Source organism: Poecilia formosa, unplaced genomic scaffold (assembly GCF_000485575.1).
Source record: "Poecilia formosa unplaced genomic scaffold, Poecilia_formosa-5.1.2 Scaffold33, whole genome shotgun sequence".
NCBI lineage: Eukaryota > Metazoa > Chordata > Actinopteri > Cyprinodontiformes > Poeciliidae > Poecilia > Poecilia formosa.
In genome coordinates, this window is record NW_006799972.1 from 2,830,586 (window position 1) to 2,843,699 (window position 13,114).

General features: G+C 41.1%; 2 protein-coding genes across 3 annotated transcripts; one reads left to right on the forward strand and one right to left on the reverse strand.

Moving 5' to 3' along the window:
- Window positions 1-344: 344 nt before the first annotated feature.
- On the forward strand, window positions 345-3,879 carry foxf1 (forkhead box F1). The gene is made up of 2 exons (XM_007549867.2): window positions 345-1,687; window positions 2,626-3,879. Exons 1-2 carry the CDS (start codon window positions 709-711, stop codon window positions 2,787-2,789), a joined length of 1,143 nt encoding a protein of 380 aa, XP_007549929.1. The 5' UTR covers window positions 345-708; the 3' UTR covers window positions 2,790-3,879.
- A 1,520-nt stretch (window positions 3,880-5,399) lies between these two features.
- On the reverse strand, window positions 5,400-12,226 carry mthfsd (methenyltetrahydrofolate synthetase domain containing). Of its 2 annotated transcripts, none has more exons than XM_016670393.1 (8): window positions 12,074-12,226; window positions 11,847-11,950; window positions 10,616-10,729; window positions 9,969-10,082; window positions 9,785-9,875; window positions 9,455-9,567; window positions 9,224-9,349; window positions 5,400-7,179 (listed from the first exon to the last, which is right to left on the reverse strand). In XM_016670393.1, the coding sequence occupies exons 1-8, from the start codon at window positions 12,177-12,179 to the stop codon at window positions 6,436-6,438; spliced, it is 1,512 nt and encodes a 503-aa protein (XP_016525879.1). In that variant the 5' UTR covers window positions 12,180-12,226; the 3' UTR covers window positions 5,400-6,435. The 2 variants fall into 2 exon arrangements, with proteins under 2 accessions (XP_016525879.1, XP_007549930.1); XM_007549868.2 differs by lacking the exon at window positions 10,616-10,729 and adding an exon at window positions 10,439-10,552 and having other exon boundaries at window positions 12,074-12,225.
- Window positions 12,227-13,114: the final 888 nt, after the last annotated feature.

Here is a 13,114-nt window from a genome sequence, read left to right on the forward strand (position 1 = left end):
CATAGATTGGATGTTTTCAAATGAAAATGTTATTATTTTTTGTTTAAATTAAAAAATATATATTAATGCATAAAAAACAAACATAAACTCAAATTGGAATACAGTATGACACAAATCCGCAGCGGAAGACAGATGCATATAGTTATTTTTTTTATGATCCAGGGGTGTAATGAATAAATTAATTTCCTCGAGATAACATATAAAATCCATATCTGTTAGATATAAAAAAACAAATCATTTTGCTAAAAAACGGTGAGCGCATGCACGCAGATGTGCGTGTGTTTGCAGCCCACCACTGGAGTAGGAGGGGACTGGGCGGGCCCCCAGCATTAGGATGACAAGGCTTACAGCTTCCAATGCGCCGATGGCAACAGATAAGTAAAAAGTGAGCTCCGCGGACGCACGACAACACACCAACTGAAGTGGAAAGCGGCTCCTGTTCTCCTCCGCGCTCCATTTCGGACGTCGCCTTTTTTTTTTAAAGAAAAAAGAAACAAAACGCTCCGGCTTCAGGCTCCAAACAGGATAGAATTAAAACCAACGAAGGAGAGTCTAAAAGACAATCGTCCGCTTTTGGGTTTGGGGTCTTTTCCCACCCCCTCCTCTTTATGCCAGGGAAGTGTTGTCAGACTTTCTAACCATAAGTGGAGAAATATATATATATTTTTTTGTCTTTGCCACCTCGAAGACTGAATCCAGGCAAACTAAATGACGGCAGAGGTCCAGCAGCCCCCAGCGCAGCCTCCTGCCCAGAGCAGCCCGATGTCCGCGCCGGAGAAACCGCATGGACAGACTGTGGTGATGGAAACCGCGTCCTCCACCACGAAAACCAAGAAGACGAACGCAGGGATCCGGCGACCAGAGAAGCCCCCTTACTCGTACATAGCCTTGATAGTCATGGCCATCCAGAGTTCCCCAACCAAGCGGCTGACGCTCAGTGAGATCTACCAGTTCCTGCAGAGCCGCTTCCCGTTCTTCAGGGGCTCGTATCAGGGATGGAAGAACTCCGTGCGTCACAACTTGTCTCTGAACGAGTGCTTCATTAAGCTGCCCAAGGGCCTGGGCCGACCGGGGAAGGGCCACTATTGGACTATCGACCCGGCCAGCGAATTCATGTTCGAGGAGGGCTCCTTCAGAAGGAGACCCAGAGGCTTCAGGCGCAAATGCCAGGCGCTGAAGCCCATGTACAGCATGATGAACGGCCTGGGATTCAACCACATTCCCGAGGCGTACAACTACCAGGGCAGCGGCGGGGGCCTGTCTTGTCCGCCCAACAGCCTGTCTCTGGACAGCGGGATCGGGATGATGAATGGACACTTGGCAGGTAACATGGATGGGATGGGTCTGTCCGGCCACTCCATGTCTCACTTGTCGGGCAACAGTGGACATTCCTACATGGGAAGTTGCACGGCGTCCACTGGGAGCGATTACCCCCACCACGACAATTCCGCCTCCCCGTTGCTGACCAGCGGGGGAGTCATGGAGCCTCACCCCGTCTACTCGAGCTCGGCTTCGGCGTGGGCCTCGGCCCCGCCAGCGTCGCTCAACAACGGGGCTTCGTACATCAAGCAGCAGCCGCTGTCTCCGTGCAATCCGGGGGCGAACAGCCTGCAGCCGAGCTTGCCCACACACTCACTGGACCAGTCGTACCTGCACCAGAACGGACACAGCACCACAGATTTACAAGGTACACTTAAAGCTTACGATGTCACGAAACTGTTCTATATTCCGCGATGCAGCTGATGTGGAAATTCACAAAGAAAACAAATAAAAAGACCACACTCCAACACGAGAAGCACAAAATTTAATTCGCGCGAAAGAAGTAGATTTTGTTTTATAGGCAGCATGAAAAAAACGTACACGTCGGTTTTTGTGCCAAAAACCGCAACGTTATTTCGCCGTCAAACAACACAGCCTTAACTCTGCTGCTTTACTGCGGAATATCCGAAATTAATGCCACCGGGATTAATTACCACCTATTTTATCCTTTTGAAATTAACACGCAAGTATCAGTTTCCGTTTGAATAAAACTTGCATGAAAACGAGACGTTTACTTTATTTTATGGAAAGGATAAGGACAAATAAGGCGTGGGGATGGCAGAGAAGCGTGCCAATCTCGGCGCTATAAAAACAAGCGCGGTAAGGTCCAGCCTGCCTTGCCCCGAGGGCCCCGGTCCTCCGGGACTGGCGTGCAAGAGGGCCGCTGTCAATTAACCCTTCTTAGCCCGCCTCTGCTTACGACGATCTTGATTCTGCCTGTTTAATGAACTTCGGCTTTGTGAGAAAGAGAAAAACAAAAAGAGAAAGAAAAACCACATAAAAAAAACAATGTGTTCAACTTATAGTTAAAATTATGCAAACAAACGTGTACTTTGGAAAATTTAAAATTAAAACTGAAAGAATGTGTTTTTGTTTAACTGTTTAGAAGAGCCGGGATTATATTTTCAGTTTACTTATTCTATGCCAATATAATTATTGCTCTTGTATTTACAAATAAATCTAAAAAAAATTAAAAATGAATTTATGAATTTACGGCATCTTCAAAATTAAATTTCCCAGAAGTTATACATATGTGATTTCTTTTTCTTTTTTTTAATATTAATATTCCCCATTCTCTCTCCGCAGGTATTCCTCGGTACCATTCCCAGTCTCCCAGTATGTGCGACCGGAAGGAGTTCGTGTTCTCCTTCAACGCCATGACCTCCTCCGCCATGCATTCACCGGGAAACAGCTCCTACTACCACCACCAGCAGGTCTCCTACCAGGACATCAAGCCGTGCGTGATGTGAACCCCGCCGGGACACGCTGCACACCGCGTGGACGGTGTGTGTGTATGTGTGCGTGTGCGTGTGTGAGAGAGAGAGAGAGAGAGAAAGAGAGAGAGAGTCACTTGGACTGGAGCCATGCAGACAGCAGCACGGGAACAGAAAATTAAAACAATAAAACAACAAAAATCACCACTGAGAGACTTTTGTGCTAAGGAGAGAGCTCCTTGCTTCCTGTAGACCGGACTACTTCTCTGTGTTGTTGGATACCAGACGACTGAAGCCACACAATAATAAAATAATAATAATAATATATAATAAAACAAACAATTCCATACCTTCAAAGTGGCATAACAAAGAGAGAGAGAGAGAGAAAAAAAATAAGAAACTTGCTGTTTGGTACTTAGTCCTGCGGAGCGGATGACCTCTCACTTCTCACATGTTTAATCATTTTGTAAAATATGCACACCTTCGTTTTTTTTCCGTTTAAAGTTATTATTATTATTATTGTTATTATTATTATTATTATTCCTAATTTTCATGTTGTTGACAAATTAGCTGGAACAAAATACCCGGCGTTGATTTCTGAATAAATAATTATGGACATTACATAGGCCTATATACTGTACGTCCATACTGTATACTGTGTAAAAAAAATGGCACTTTTTGAATAGCCTATAAGCGCAACTTTTTATTTATTCTCTAGGCCTGTATTTTCAATTTCAGGCGAACTGGCCAAGGAGTTCCGTGCTTTATTGGCAATATTTGTCAAGACGCGTGTTATTTGTTTTAAAAAAAATGAAAATAAGGATATATTGTAAGCACTGTCTCGTTTGTCAAATTTATGTGGACTATTAGTGTAGATAGGCTATTATCAGGAAAAACGGCGAGGGTTCATCCTGTGTGAGCTGATGTTTCATCATTTTTTTAATTAAAATAAAACCACCCGAATTCTGGGGCTGTTTGACCTTCTAAGTCCATAAAACGGGAGTTTATTTTGCATTTTAGAGGAATGTTGTGACGAAATATGTAAAGAAAAAACGGAAACCATTGGGAACCAACGTGCGTTTCGCTCAACAATAATTCAGATCCCTTCTTCCTAAAATTAGGATTTTTTTTAAAGAAATTTGGAGGGGAAATAAATCACTACGTTAAGTCATTCAAATTGAAAAATGGATCGAAATTAATAAATCAAATAAACTTTGATTCACAAAGTCAGCACTGGCGTTCAAAATGTTCATGTTGTAAATATGAAACAAAAGATATCTCACTCCAGTGTAAATTTAAGATATATTACTCAAAAGTATTCATAATTTAAAGTAAAATAACGTAAAATTAGAAAAATGAATCTCAATCTGCATCAAAAATGCAAATGAATTATTTTTGCTATAGCCTTAATCATTCAGGGCTACATAAAAAATACACATATGTAGTTGTGCAGTGACAAAAACTACATAATGAAGAATAATCTAACATTAATTCATTATTACGCGAAACAACACGACGCAATTAAAGTAAACACAAGTAATGAATATGTGTAGACCAGCGTGTTCGATTAATCGCAATAGACTTAAATCAAAACAGAATTCAGCACGGTGAAAGTTTAAGATTTTCTATGGGCATTACTTTTGGCTGCGGCTCTCATTTGTTTAGATACGAAGCGTCATCCTTTGAATTAACCCCAGGAAAGATTGCTACAATACACTTTGGTTCTAGAAGCTACTGTCTGAAGCCAAACGCAACACGACCTGCTCCGATTCACAAATCTTATAATCCGGAACACGCAGGATGGTCTTGCTAATCTTAGTCTGTAGGATTTGCTGGTGCTGGCGTCCAGGCATGCATCCTCACAGAGAGCAACGCACTCCATTTAGTTGCTCTGATATCTCACATGACCACTGACTGAACCCCAGTGAAATACCACGCTGCGCGGCCTGAGCAGGGGCAACGGCACTTTAACTAACTGATGACATTTGCTGAGGTTCACGACTCTGTTGGGGCTCAGGAGAGAGAAAGAGAGAGAGAGAGACAGAGAGAGAGAGAGAGAGGGACGGGCAGCTGTTCCCAGGCCAGGCCTGGATGACAGCTCCATAAAAAGCCCGAGCCCCGCTCCGTGCAGACAGATGCACCGCGGGCTGGTGTCTCAGAGGAGCCGGGCTTTAGAGCCAACAGAGCTGGCGGTCATTTGTCAGGTAACATTGAGAACTGTAAAACAGAAACACAGAGCTACAATACATTGCACACCAATCAGGATAAGTGGATTGGATGATTGAGTTTCAGATGAATCTCTTGTGAGAAGCTCAGACAGACATTTTCAGAGGTGAGCTCCAGTGAGAACTTCAGAAAGGCAGTGACTCATTAGGAAAAAACTTTAGATTTGCTCCACTTTTATGGCGTCTTATGTGATACATTATCACCCCGTTTTCACAAAGGAAAACGATTGTCTAAAACGTCATGCATAAACGTAAGCTCTATACCATTTAGAATAGTTTTTAGTTTGAAGACTGAGCTCACAATTCTCATCTTTCATTTTAAGAAAGGGCACAAGTTCATCCTTTTCAACGTTCATCACAACCGAAACAAAGCTTGGTGCAACCGTTTCATTTGGAGAGGAAAAAAAAAAGATAAATGCTGTCTAATTATGACTGGGTGCTTTAATATTGTTATCAGACAGATTAAACAGAGGATCGAAACAGGATGTCACAGTAAAAAAAAAAAGTTGAAATGACTAAGAAGCAAATCTGCCTTAACGTAACAGCTTTACACAAAAATACAAACAATGATCTTAAACTCGAACTACAAAACCTGAATTTCGCAGGTTAAAAATCACACGAATAAGCTAAAAAAAAAATAATTACGGCCAAACTAGGGCTCTCTAGACTTACTAGATTTACATAAATCTTAGCTAAAATAGCAGAAAAGGTTTGACTTTGAGTTTATCCAGTGGGACATGTGTGGTTTCAGTGGTTTCCAATGCTATCTTAAATACAAAATTTGACAACACTTCTGTTTTTCAGAATTGGATCAAAGAAAATGAAAAAAGAATGCTTTTAAAAAAAAAAAGATAAATTAAAGACATGGCAACTTTGTTCATGTAAGTTTTCTTGCAAACTGAAAGTTTCTTGAAATGTCATTGTAAGGTCTCATGCACCCATAATCAATATCATTTACACGGTTTCCAGATGGTGGAGTCATTTGTGTTGCCTTTTTTTTTTTCCTCCAACAGACTATCAGTCCTAAAATCTTTTTTTTTTTATAGCTGGAAAAGCTCGACTATGAAAAATAAATTTAGTGTGTCTTTAAATTAGAACAGAAAGCTACAGAAACGTCGTGACCTGCAGCAAGAAATTACACAAAATAAACCTTCAGGAAGGAAGATGACCTAAACACATGGAGTGAGAGTTGGGTGGAAACAGAGAAAGGCACATGTGGGAATCTTTAAGCTTATTTCAAATGTTACTACAAACACAATTCAGGAAATGTTTCATACTGACCCTACGTTTAATTTCACCTCACACCTTCAAGTCTTGTTTTTGCTGGAAAACTACAGCGAACATTAAGCTCATGTAACAGATTCCATTTGAAATGATAAAAACAGATCAACACTTCTAAAGATATTAAACGTGCATTAATATGAAGGTATTTTGTGGCGGTGCGCTGCCTGCTGCCGTTACTGATCAGCCTCCTTGGCGGCGTCGCTTTTAGCATCTGGCGGGGACGCATTTGCCTTCGCAGCCGCGGATGGCTTTTGTCTCTGTCCGGACCTCTTGTGTCCCCGCTGGCTCTTGGCCAGCTCGGCCTGCAGGCTGTGACCGTTCAGGCTCAGGCCCTGCAGCGCCTCCAGGGCTTGGTCTGCCACCTGAGGGTCGCTGTAGTCCAGGAAGGCTCTGTGCTGCGCCCCCTGCCAGGTGAGCCTCAGCGGGGCGGCGCTCCTCTCCCTGAGCGCGGTCTTCAGCTCACTGACACGCAGCCCGGCGGGGATTCCTCCCAGGTACACGGTGGTCACACTTTGAGGGAGCTTCCGCTGGCTCGTCGCTTCGCCTCTGCCTTCCTCTGGGCCCTGCTCCCTCGCCACCCTCCTGCTCCTACCTTTCGCCACTTTGCCAGCCTCTCCCTCCTCATCTCCTCTGCCACTTCCCCTGCTGTCTTTCCTGGCTCTCGCTGGCTGCTGTCTGGGTTTCTGATCTGCCTCTCCTTTTTTCTCCCGTCTAGATTCCTGGCTGGTTTCTCCCTCGGTATCCTGTTGTGTATTCCGCCTTGGCCTCCGTCTGGGTTGTCTTTTTGGTTGATTAGTTTGCAGGCCGGGCTCTGCTGCATGCGACGCTGTCCCCAGAGTCACGTCCTTCCCAGCCTGTTCCTCCAGAGCACGCAGCTTCTTCAGGATGGGAATTTTCTCCAACTTTTCTGCATCCAGCTAAAGACAAAAGAACCGGTTTTAGCCCATACTGCCCGCCGTTAATAAATATCTTTACAGCAGCAGGATATTTCACTTCCCACACAGTTAAAAATAACCGCTGCCGTCTTGATTTGTTGGGTCTTCAAGTGTCCTGGCAGCCTTTGATGCTGACCAGTCATGTAAAGGATACAAGCCTATTGTTTTTCACACTGGCCTGTTTGACCCGTCGTTCCTCCTGAACCCTGCAGAGCCAAGGTGGCTGGGCAGAGCCGCCTTTGATGATCAGACTTGGCCTTCCTGGCTGGGAGGTCACTGGGCCTTGTTTACTTACATGTGTGTCTGAGAGAACCCAGAGGTTACACACAACATGGCCACAAGACGAGAATGATATGCTCATCGTGTCGGGTGAGAAGAAATATTATCAACAAGAAATTCACACAAAGTCTCTGCCAGTGGAAATAAATCAGGAGGAGGATTCAAGCCACACCATATAATAAATAGACAGGAAAGAAAGTAAAAATTGGACATCGTACAGAAAGGATGCGTTCATACAGCAGATGTATTGCGTATTGAAGGCTATATGAGTGAAACATTTGCATAAAGAAACACTTTTAAAACACTCGTGTCTCATAAGAACATGAGTAAGCGGGTTGGCCCACTAGGGGGCAGTGTGACTACAAAAAAAGAAATTTTATGGATTTTATCTCAAAGGATTTCCAGATATAATAATGCTTAAATATTAAAAAAAGAAACAAATATCACTGATGCAGTGCCTTAATTCATGCTATTGCTTTTCTTTGCATCTTATTTTCTTTTGTATAAATATATGTCATGGTTTTTAACATAACCATGACAAAGCAAGAAGTGTTTCGACGCAGAGGAGCAGCTGACTGGGCTTCTGAAAACAAAACAAATACTCTGCTGCTGGATGAGTAAAAAAAGAAATATCGCTGTGGTCTGAAGCAAAGCCAGCGGTGAGGAGGATTATGTTTATGGAAGTTTTCTATTCATATGTAATGAGAATGTTAGTTTCCTGGAAAATAAAATTGATATGTTTGGGTCATTGCGAAAGAAACAGCTGAAATACTGGAAAGGCAGCATTGTGCGCTACATACCGGCAAGGCTGTGAGCAGATACAGCCGAATCAAGCTACACACAGGCGTTAGGTCGCATTCAAAGTATGGAAAAGGTGACAAAAGTCAAAATGTATTCCTCAACATTCACCCACATAAACTTTGTAGTCAAAGGAAAAATTAAGTTGACTTTAAAGATCAATCAATCAATCAATCAATCAATCAATCAATCTGCCAGACATGTTTATGACCAATTTTCCCTTTACTGTCTCGTCAGTGATTAACAAGCAAAGTCTGTGGACAAATGCTTTAACACATAAAAGAGGAGAATCTTATGATTTTTTTTCTTTCATTTTCTGTCCAATTCTAAAATACCACCTCAATCATCATTTTTCTAGATGTTAATAGCCCTTGATAAATAAAATAAAAAAAATGTCATTCAAATTTGGAAATTGCAGTTCCAACCTCAAAGAAAACAGAAAATTGGCCATGAAATACACGACTGCTATATAGGTATATTTTTTTGGTTCACTTCAAAAATGTTAAATACTACGTATTGGCACAGAGTAGGAAATATCACATGATCCAGGTCTTAGAGTTATAAATGCAACTTCAAATGGACAACAGAGAACAATGTCTGACATAATAGAGAAAGAGGATATGAGATTTTACTGGTATAATAACCTTTAAGTAAGAGTATATTCTCAGTTTTTAGAGAAAAAAATTACAACAGAAAACAACACTTCATTTATTGCATTTATTTGCATTTATTATTTATTTATTGCAACAATTGTTCCTACTGCTGCAATAGAATCTATTAAATATTATAGCTGTGGCATAAAAAACCTTTGAACTGTATGTGTTCCTGTTTCAACATGATATATTTCTCAACCTGAGAAAGTTAATTTAAATCATCATGCAAAAAGAATAACCCAAATGTAATCTCACACTACCGGTACACAAGACAGATAAATAGCCTCAGCTTTTACCTTAGTCCAGATGACTCCCTGTGGTTTGGGCAGCTTGCATTCAGTCTTAATGACTCTGGTCGGTGTGAGGATGTAATCAACAGTCAGGTCATGAGTTCCTATAAGCTCCTCTGGAATGTCTACCACCTAAAACACAAATTCAGCAGTTTAATCATTTCATTAAATGGCAAAAAAGAAAAAAAAATACTGTAAAACCTTTGCAATTTTCCAGGAAATCAGACAAATACTAACCTGACAGTCATGGACAACAGTGACAACCACAGTGGATTCATTCACGGCTCCCATTGAAGCCATCATGGCCCACTCCAGATCAGCATAACCCTCTCCCTTTCCAATCCGACACCCTGCAGAAGGTGCATGCTCAGGCATTTTTCAAAGAAATGTTTTTTTGATTAATAATTAATAAGAAAATGTTTAACAGCGTTACTTTATTTGGGATGAATAAATGAGAAAATTCTAATACTTTCAGATCTGAAGAAACCATTTTCGATACCGTGCCTATCTATATATACAGAAAAAAAAGAAAAAAAACAGCAGCCTTTGGTCAGAAAAAGAACAAACCTTTCTCAGAAACTGCCACAGAGCCCACCACCACCAAATCAACCTTCACCTTTGCATCCAGGCCAACAGGAACACTGAAGTCCTTCACACCCTGCAGGAGATTTAAAAGTTACAATAGACAGTTAGAAGAACCTCTTAATTTCTCTGGCTCTTATGCATATTGTTTCAGGCTGAAATTGCAAACCTGAGATGAGGCGCAAACACGCAGCTGTTCTTTGTTGGCACCCTGCGGCGGGGTGATCTTGTTGAAGAGACCAGAGCGAAGACGAGGAGTCGGAACCAACAAAGTCTTCTGTGCCTGTAAATTATGCCAAACAATAGACCACTAAAGACTGAGAATTAGACTAACTTTAACTAAACATTTATGCATAACTAGCATATATCAGAGAACTGTAGAGTGAGGATGAAAGTTGCAATAAGATTCAAGATGAAATGATGTAAACTGTTGCGATGGCTTCAATGTTACTAATTCTATAAAGTAAAAAAATAAAAAAAATCCACTAAATAGTTTGTTTTCCCATATACCGTTTTACAGATTTATATCTCCAGATTAATCTGAGCAGCTGCAGCTTCTTCACAAAAATGCAAAGAATTTTTTATTTTTGGAAAAAAAAAGTGCTTCTTGGTGCTTTTCTTCTAACAGCTGCGTGCTACCTGCAGCACCGCGAACCGAGCACCCTCCAGAGGTTTGTCAGGATCCACCTTCACCTCGGCCGTCTGGGCAAAAGTCTGCAACTCTGCCACTTTGCTGCAGGCTCCGAAAGCCCCCTGGAAAAAATAGCAATTCATACATGTTGTTTTTTTTTCTTTCTTCACTTTTGGTCAACTTACTTCCAGCGTGACAAAGCGAGCCTGCTGCTGAGGGCTGTCTGGGTTTACTTTCACTGTCTGGCTTGACTTAAACTCCTGAAGCTCTGCAAGCCTGTTGCATGCTTGATTGGCTGCCTGATCAATAAACACACAATACGAAATCAAACCGGAAGAATAAATAACATGAAAACATTGATCATTTAAAGCTAGAGGACTCTGCAATTACTGTTTTAGAGGCCATGTAGAAAATACATTTGTGTTTAACACCTGATTTAATTCTTTTTTCTTTTCAACTGGGTATCAATCAGTTTAATGAGCACTATTACAGAGCTGAGAGGTAGTACTATTTGTCATGTTTACAAGATAATTTTGTCTTAATTGTTTCCTGATTTGTAGCAACGGTAGCTAAAACCAGGGAGCTTTGCAGCATGTTTCTAAATCAATTGATCTGTTGTCCAAATTTAATTAAGCTTAGAGGACAACTTGTAGATATATCATAGCTGTAGCACCTTGCCAGAGCATCCATTTTTATTGAACCTTTTTGTTTTCCCACATTAAAAGTAGAGAACACTGATTTTTAAAAAAAATTTTATTACAGTTACCCAACAAACCTCTGAAGCCTCTGCAGAGCATCTGTATTTACACTGTAGTTAATTTGCACAAGGGGTGGACTATATTTGATAATTAGGTGAACTTTGAAAGCAAGTGGTTGCACTAGATTTAATTTAGCTATATTAGAGGAGGCACAGAAATCTAAATTAAATTTTAAGTTTTTAGAATATCATGCAAGATTTTCCTTCCACTTCTCGGTGATTTACTCTTTTAAGTTTTGTCTACCACATAAAAATCTAATGAAATATTGCAGCCAGGCTGTGCATTTCCAGTCTCTTTCATGCACACGGTGTCGAATATGCCACTCAGCAGAAAACCGACCATGTGACGCAAAACTAAAAAGTACTTTTGAAATTAACCACGTCAGATTGCATAGATGATTATCTTTCTCTCTAGAAGAACTGCAGCCTTTGCGCAGTGGTCTGTCTGTGAAGTATCTCTCCTAAGAAAACTGAGAAAAACAGTTGTTCCATGCTATTTTTAGGGTCCCTAAAAAATAATGACCCCAGAGACCCGAAATAGCCCACAAGCAGCACTCATGCTGGAAGAACTATTAGGATTAACAAATAATAAAAACGCATTACGATGTCGGAACACGTAATTTAAAAAACGTGGTGGTTTTTCTGTAGTCGGAACTTGCCTTAAAGTTTGGGATTCTGTTGTGGACAGGCCTGGGAAAGTTAGCCAAGTTCTTTTCTTCTATGTAGTCCCAAACCCTCTGACGGATGTCCCACTTCGACGCTCCTGGACGTCAGAAGAGGAAAATGAGTTTAGGAGACGAAGCTACATCAACGATGGCAGCGACCTGGACAGAACCTTAGCTACATTTATAAACAGAAGTAAAGCGAGGAGGACCATTGTCCTTACCTGGGTTTATTTTAATGACAGGCTCCATGATGTTGTTGGTGTTAGAAATGAGCTGCTTCTTCAACGCTGACTTGCACTGGAAAATCTTCCACGTGAGCACTAACATGCAGAAACAGCTGCTTGTCAATGTTTATCACTGCTACGGAAGCTCGCAAAGGACAGGTTTTTAGAAAGCGCGAACTCGACTTCTACGCAGCCGTGAATGCAAGTATTTCATAAACGTACACAATTTCTTTTAAGTTTTCATTCGCTCTTATAAAAACGCTATGTCCAGTTGATGTGCAGACAAAACAGTGGCCTTTTTTTATCCCAGATTTTTTTTAGAGATCAAAGCAAAAGCGATCTAGCAAACAGAAGCATTTAAATTTAAATTTGATCAGGATTGAACTTTAGTTTTTTTTAAGAAAGAAAGAAAGAAAGAAAGAAAGAAAGAAAGAAAGAAAGAAAGAAAGAAAGAAAGAAAGAAAGAAAGAAAGAAAGAAAGAAAGAAAGAAAGTCTGGCTCATTGGAAGGAAATTATAAATTAGCATTGTATGTCTGTTTTATACTTGAGATAAAATCTAACTTTTCACTTCTGAGTTTTACAAAAAAAAAAACATAAAATATTTGTGCTGTCTGTTTTTTCTGATTTCTCTGTTTAAAACCAAAAAGCTCCCTCAAACACTATTTTCTTTCCAAATAAAAAATTGTCTTCTGACAACTTGACATTACCTCATTTTTCCAGTAGAGGGCGAGCTGCACCTGCTTATTTTACCGGGAAGAGGGAGGCTCCATTTCCTTCTTATCTAAAGGTATGGCAATCTCTCTTTTTTTTAGTCTAACAAACTGTCTTTGTTGCAGTGAACCGCTCTTCCCTGCCATCCAGACACCACGCCTTAATTTTCAATATTTCACACTAACTGACCCAACTGGGTTTGTCAACTTGACGTGTGGGTTTATGTCCCATTCATGCATGTGTCCTCCCTAGTATTCCTCCCACCAGCTTCCCATCTCCAGTGGTCCACTGCCCTCCCTGACTCCCCCATTCTCTCTTGCAGCCTG

Bases quoted from the DNA above. Each gene is read 5' to 3' on its own strand.
- foxf1 (XM_007549867.2), top strand. From the start codon at position 709: ATGACGGCAGAGGTCCAGCAGCCCCCAGCGCAGCCTCCTGCCCAGAGC. The intron at 1,688-2,625 runs GTACACTTAAAG...CTCTCTCCGCAG, and splicing joins CAGCACCACAGATTTACAAG to GTATTCCTCGGTACCATTCC.
- mthfsd (XM_016670393.1), bottom strand. From the start codon at position 12,179: ATGTTAGTGCTCACGTGGAAGATTTTCCAGTGCAAGTCAGCGTTGAAG. The intron at 10,730-11,846 runs GCAAGTTCCGAC...TTTATTGATCAG, and splicing joins ACAGAATCCCAAACTTTAAG to GCAGCCAATCAAGCATGCAA. The intron at 9,876-9,968 runs GTTTGCAATTTC...AATCTCCTGCAG, and splicing joins GTGTTTGCGCCTCATCTCAG to GGTGTGAAGGACTTCAGTGT.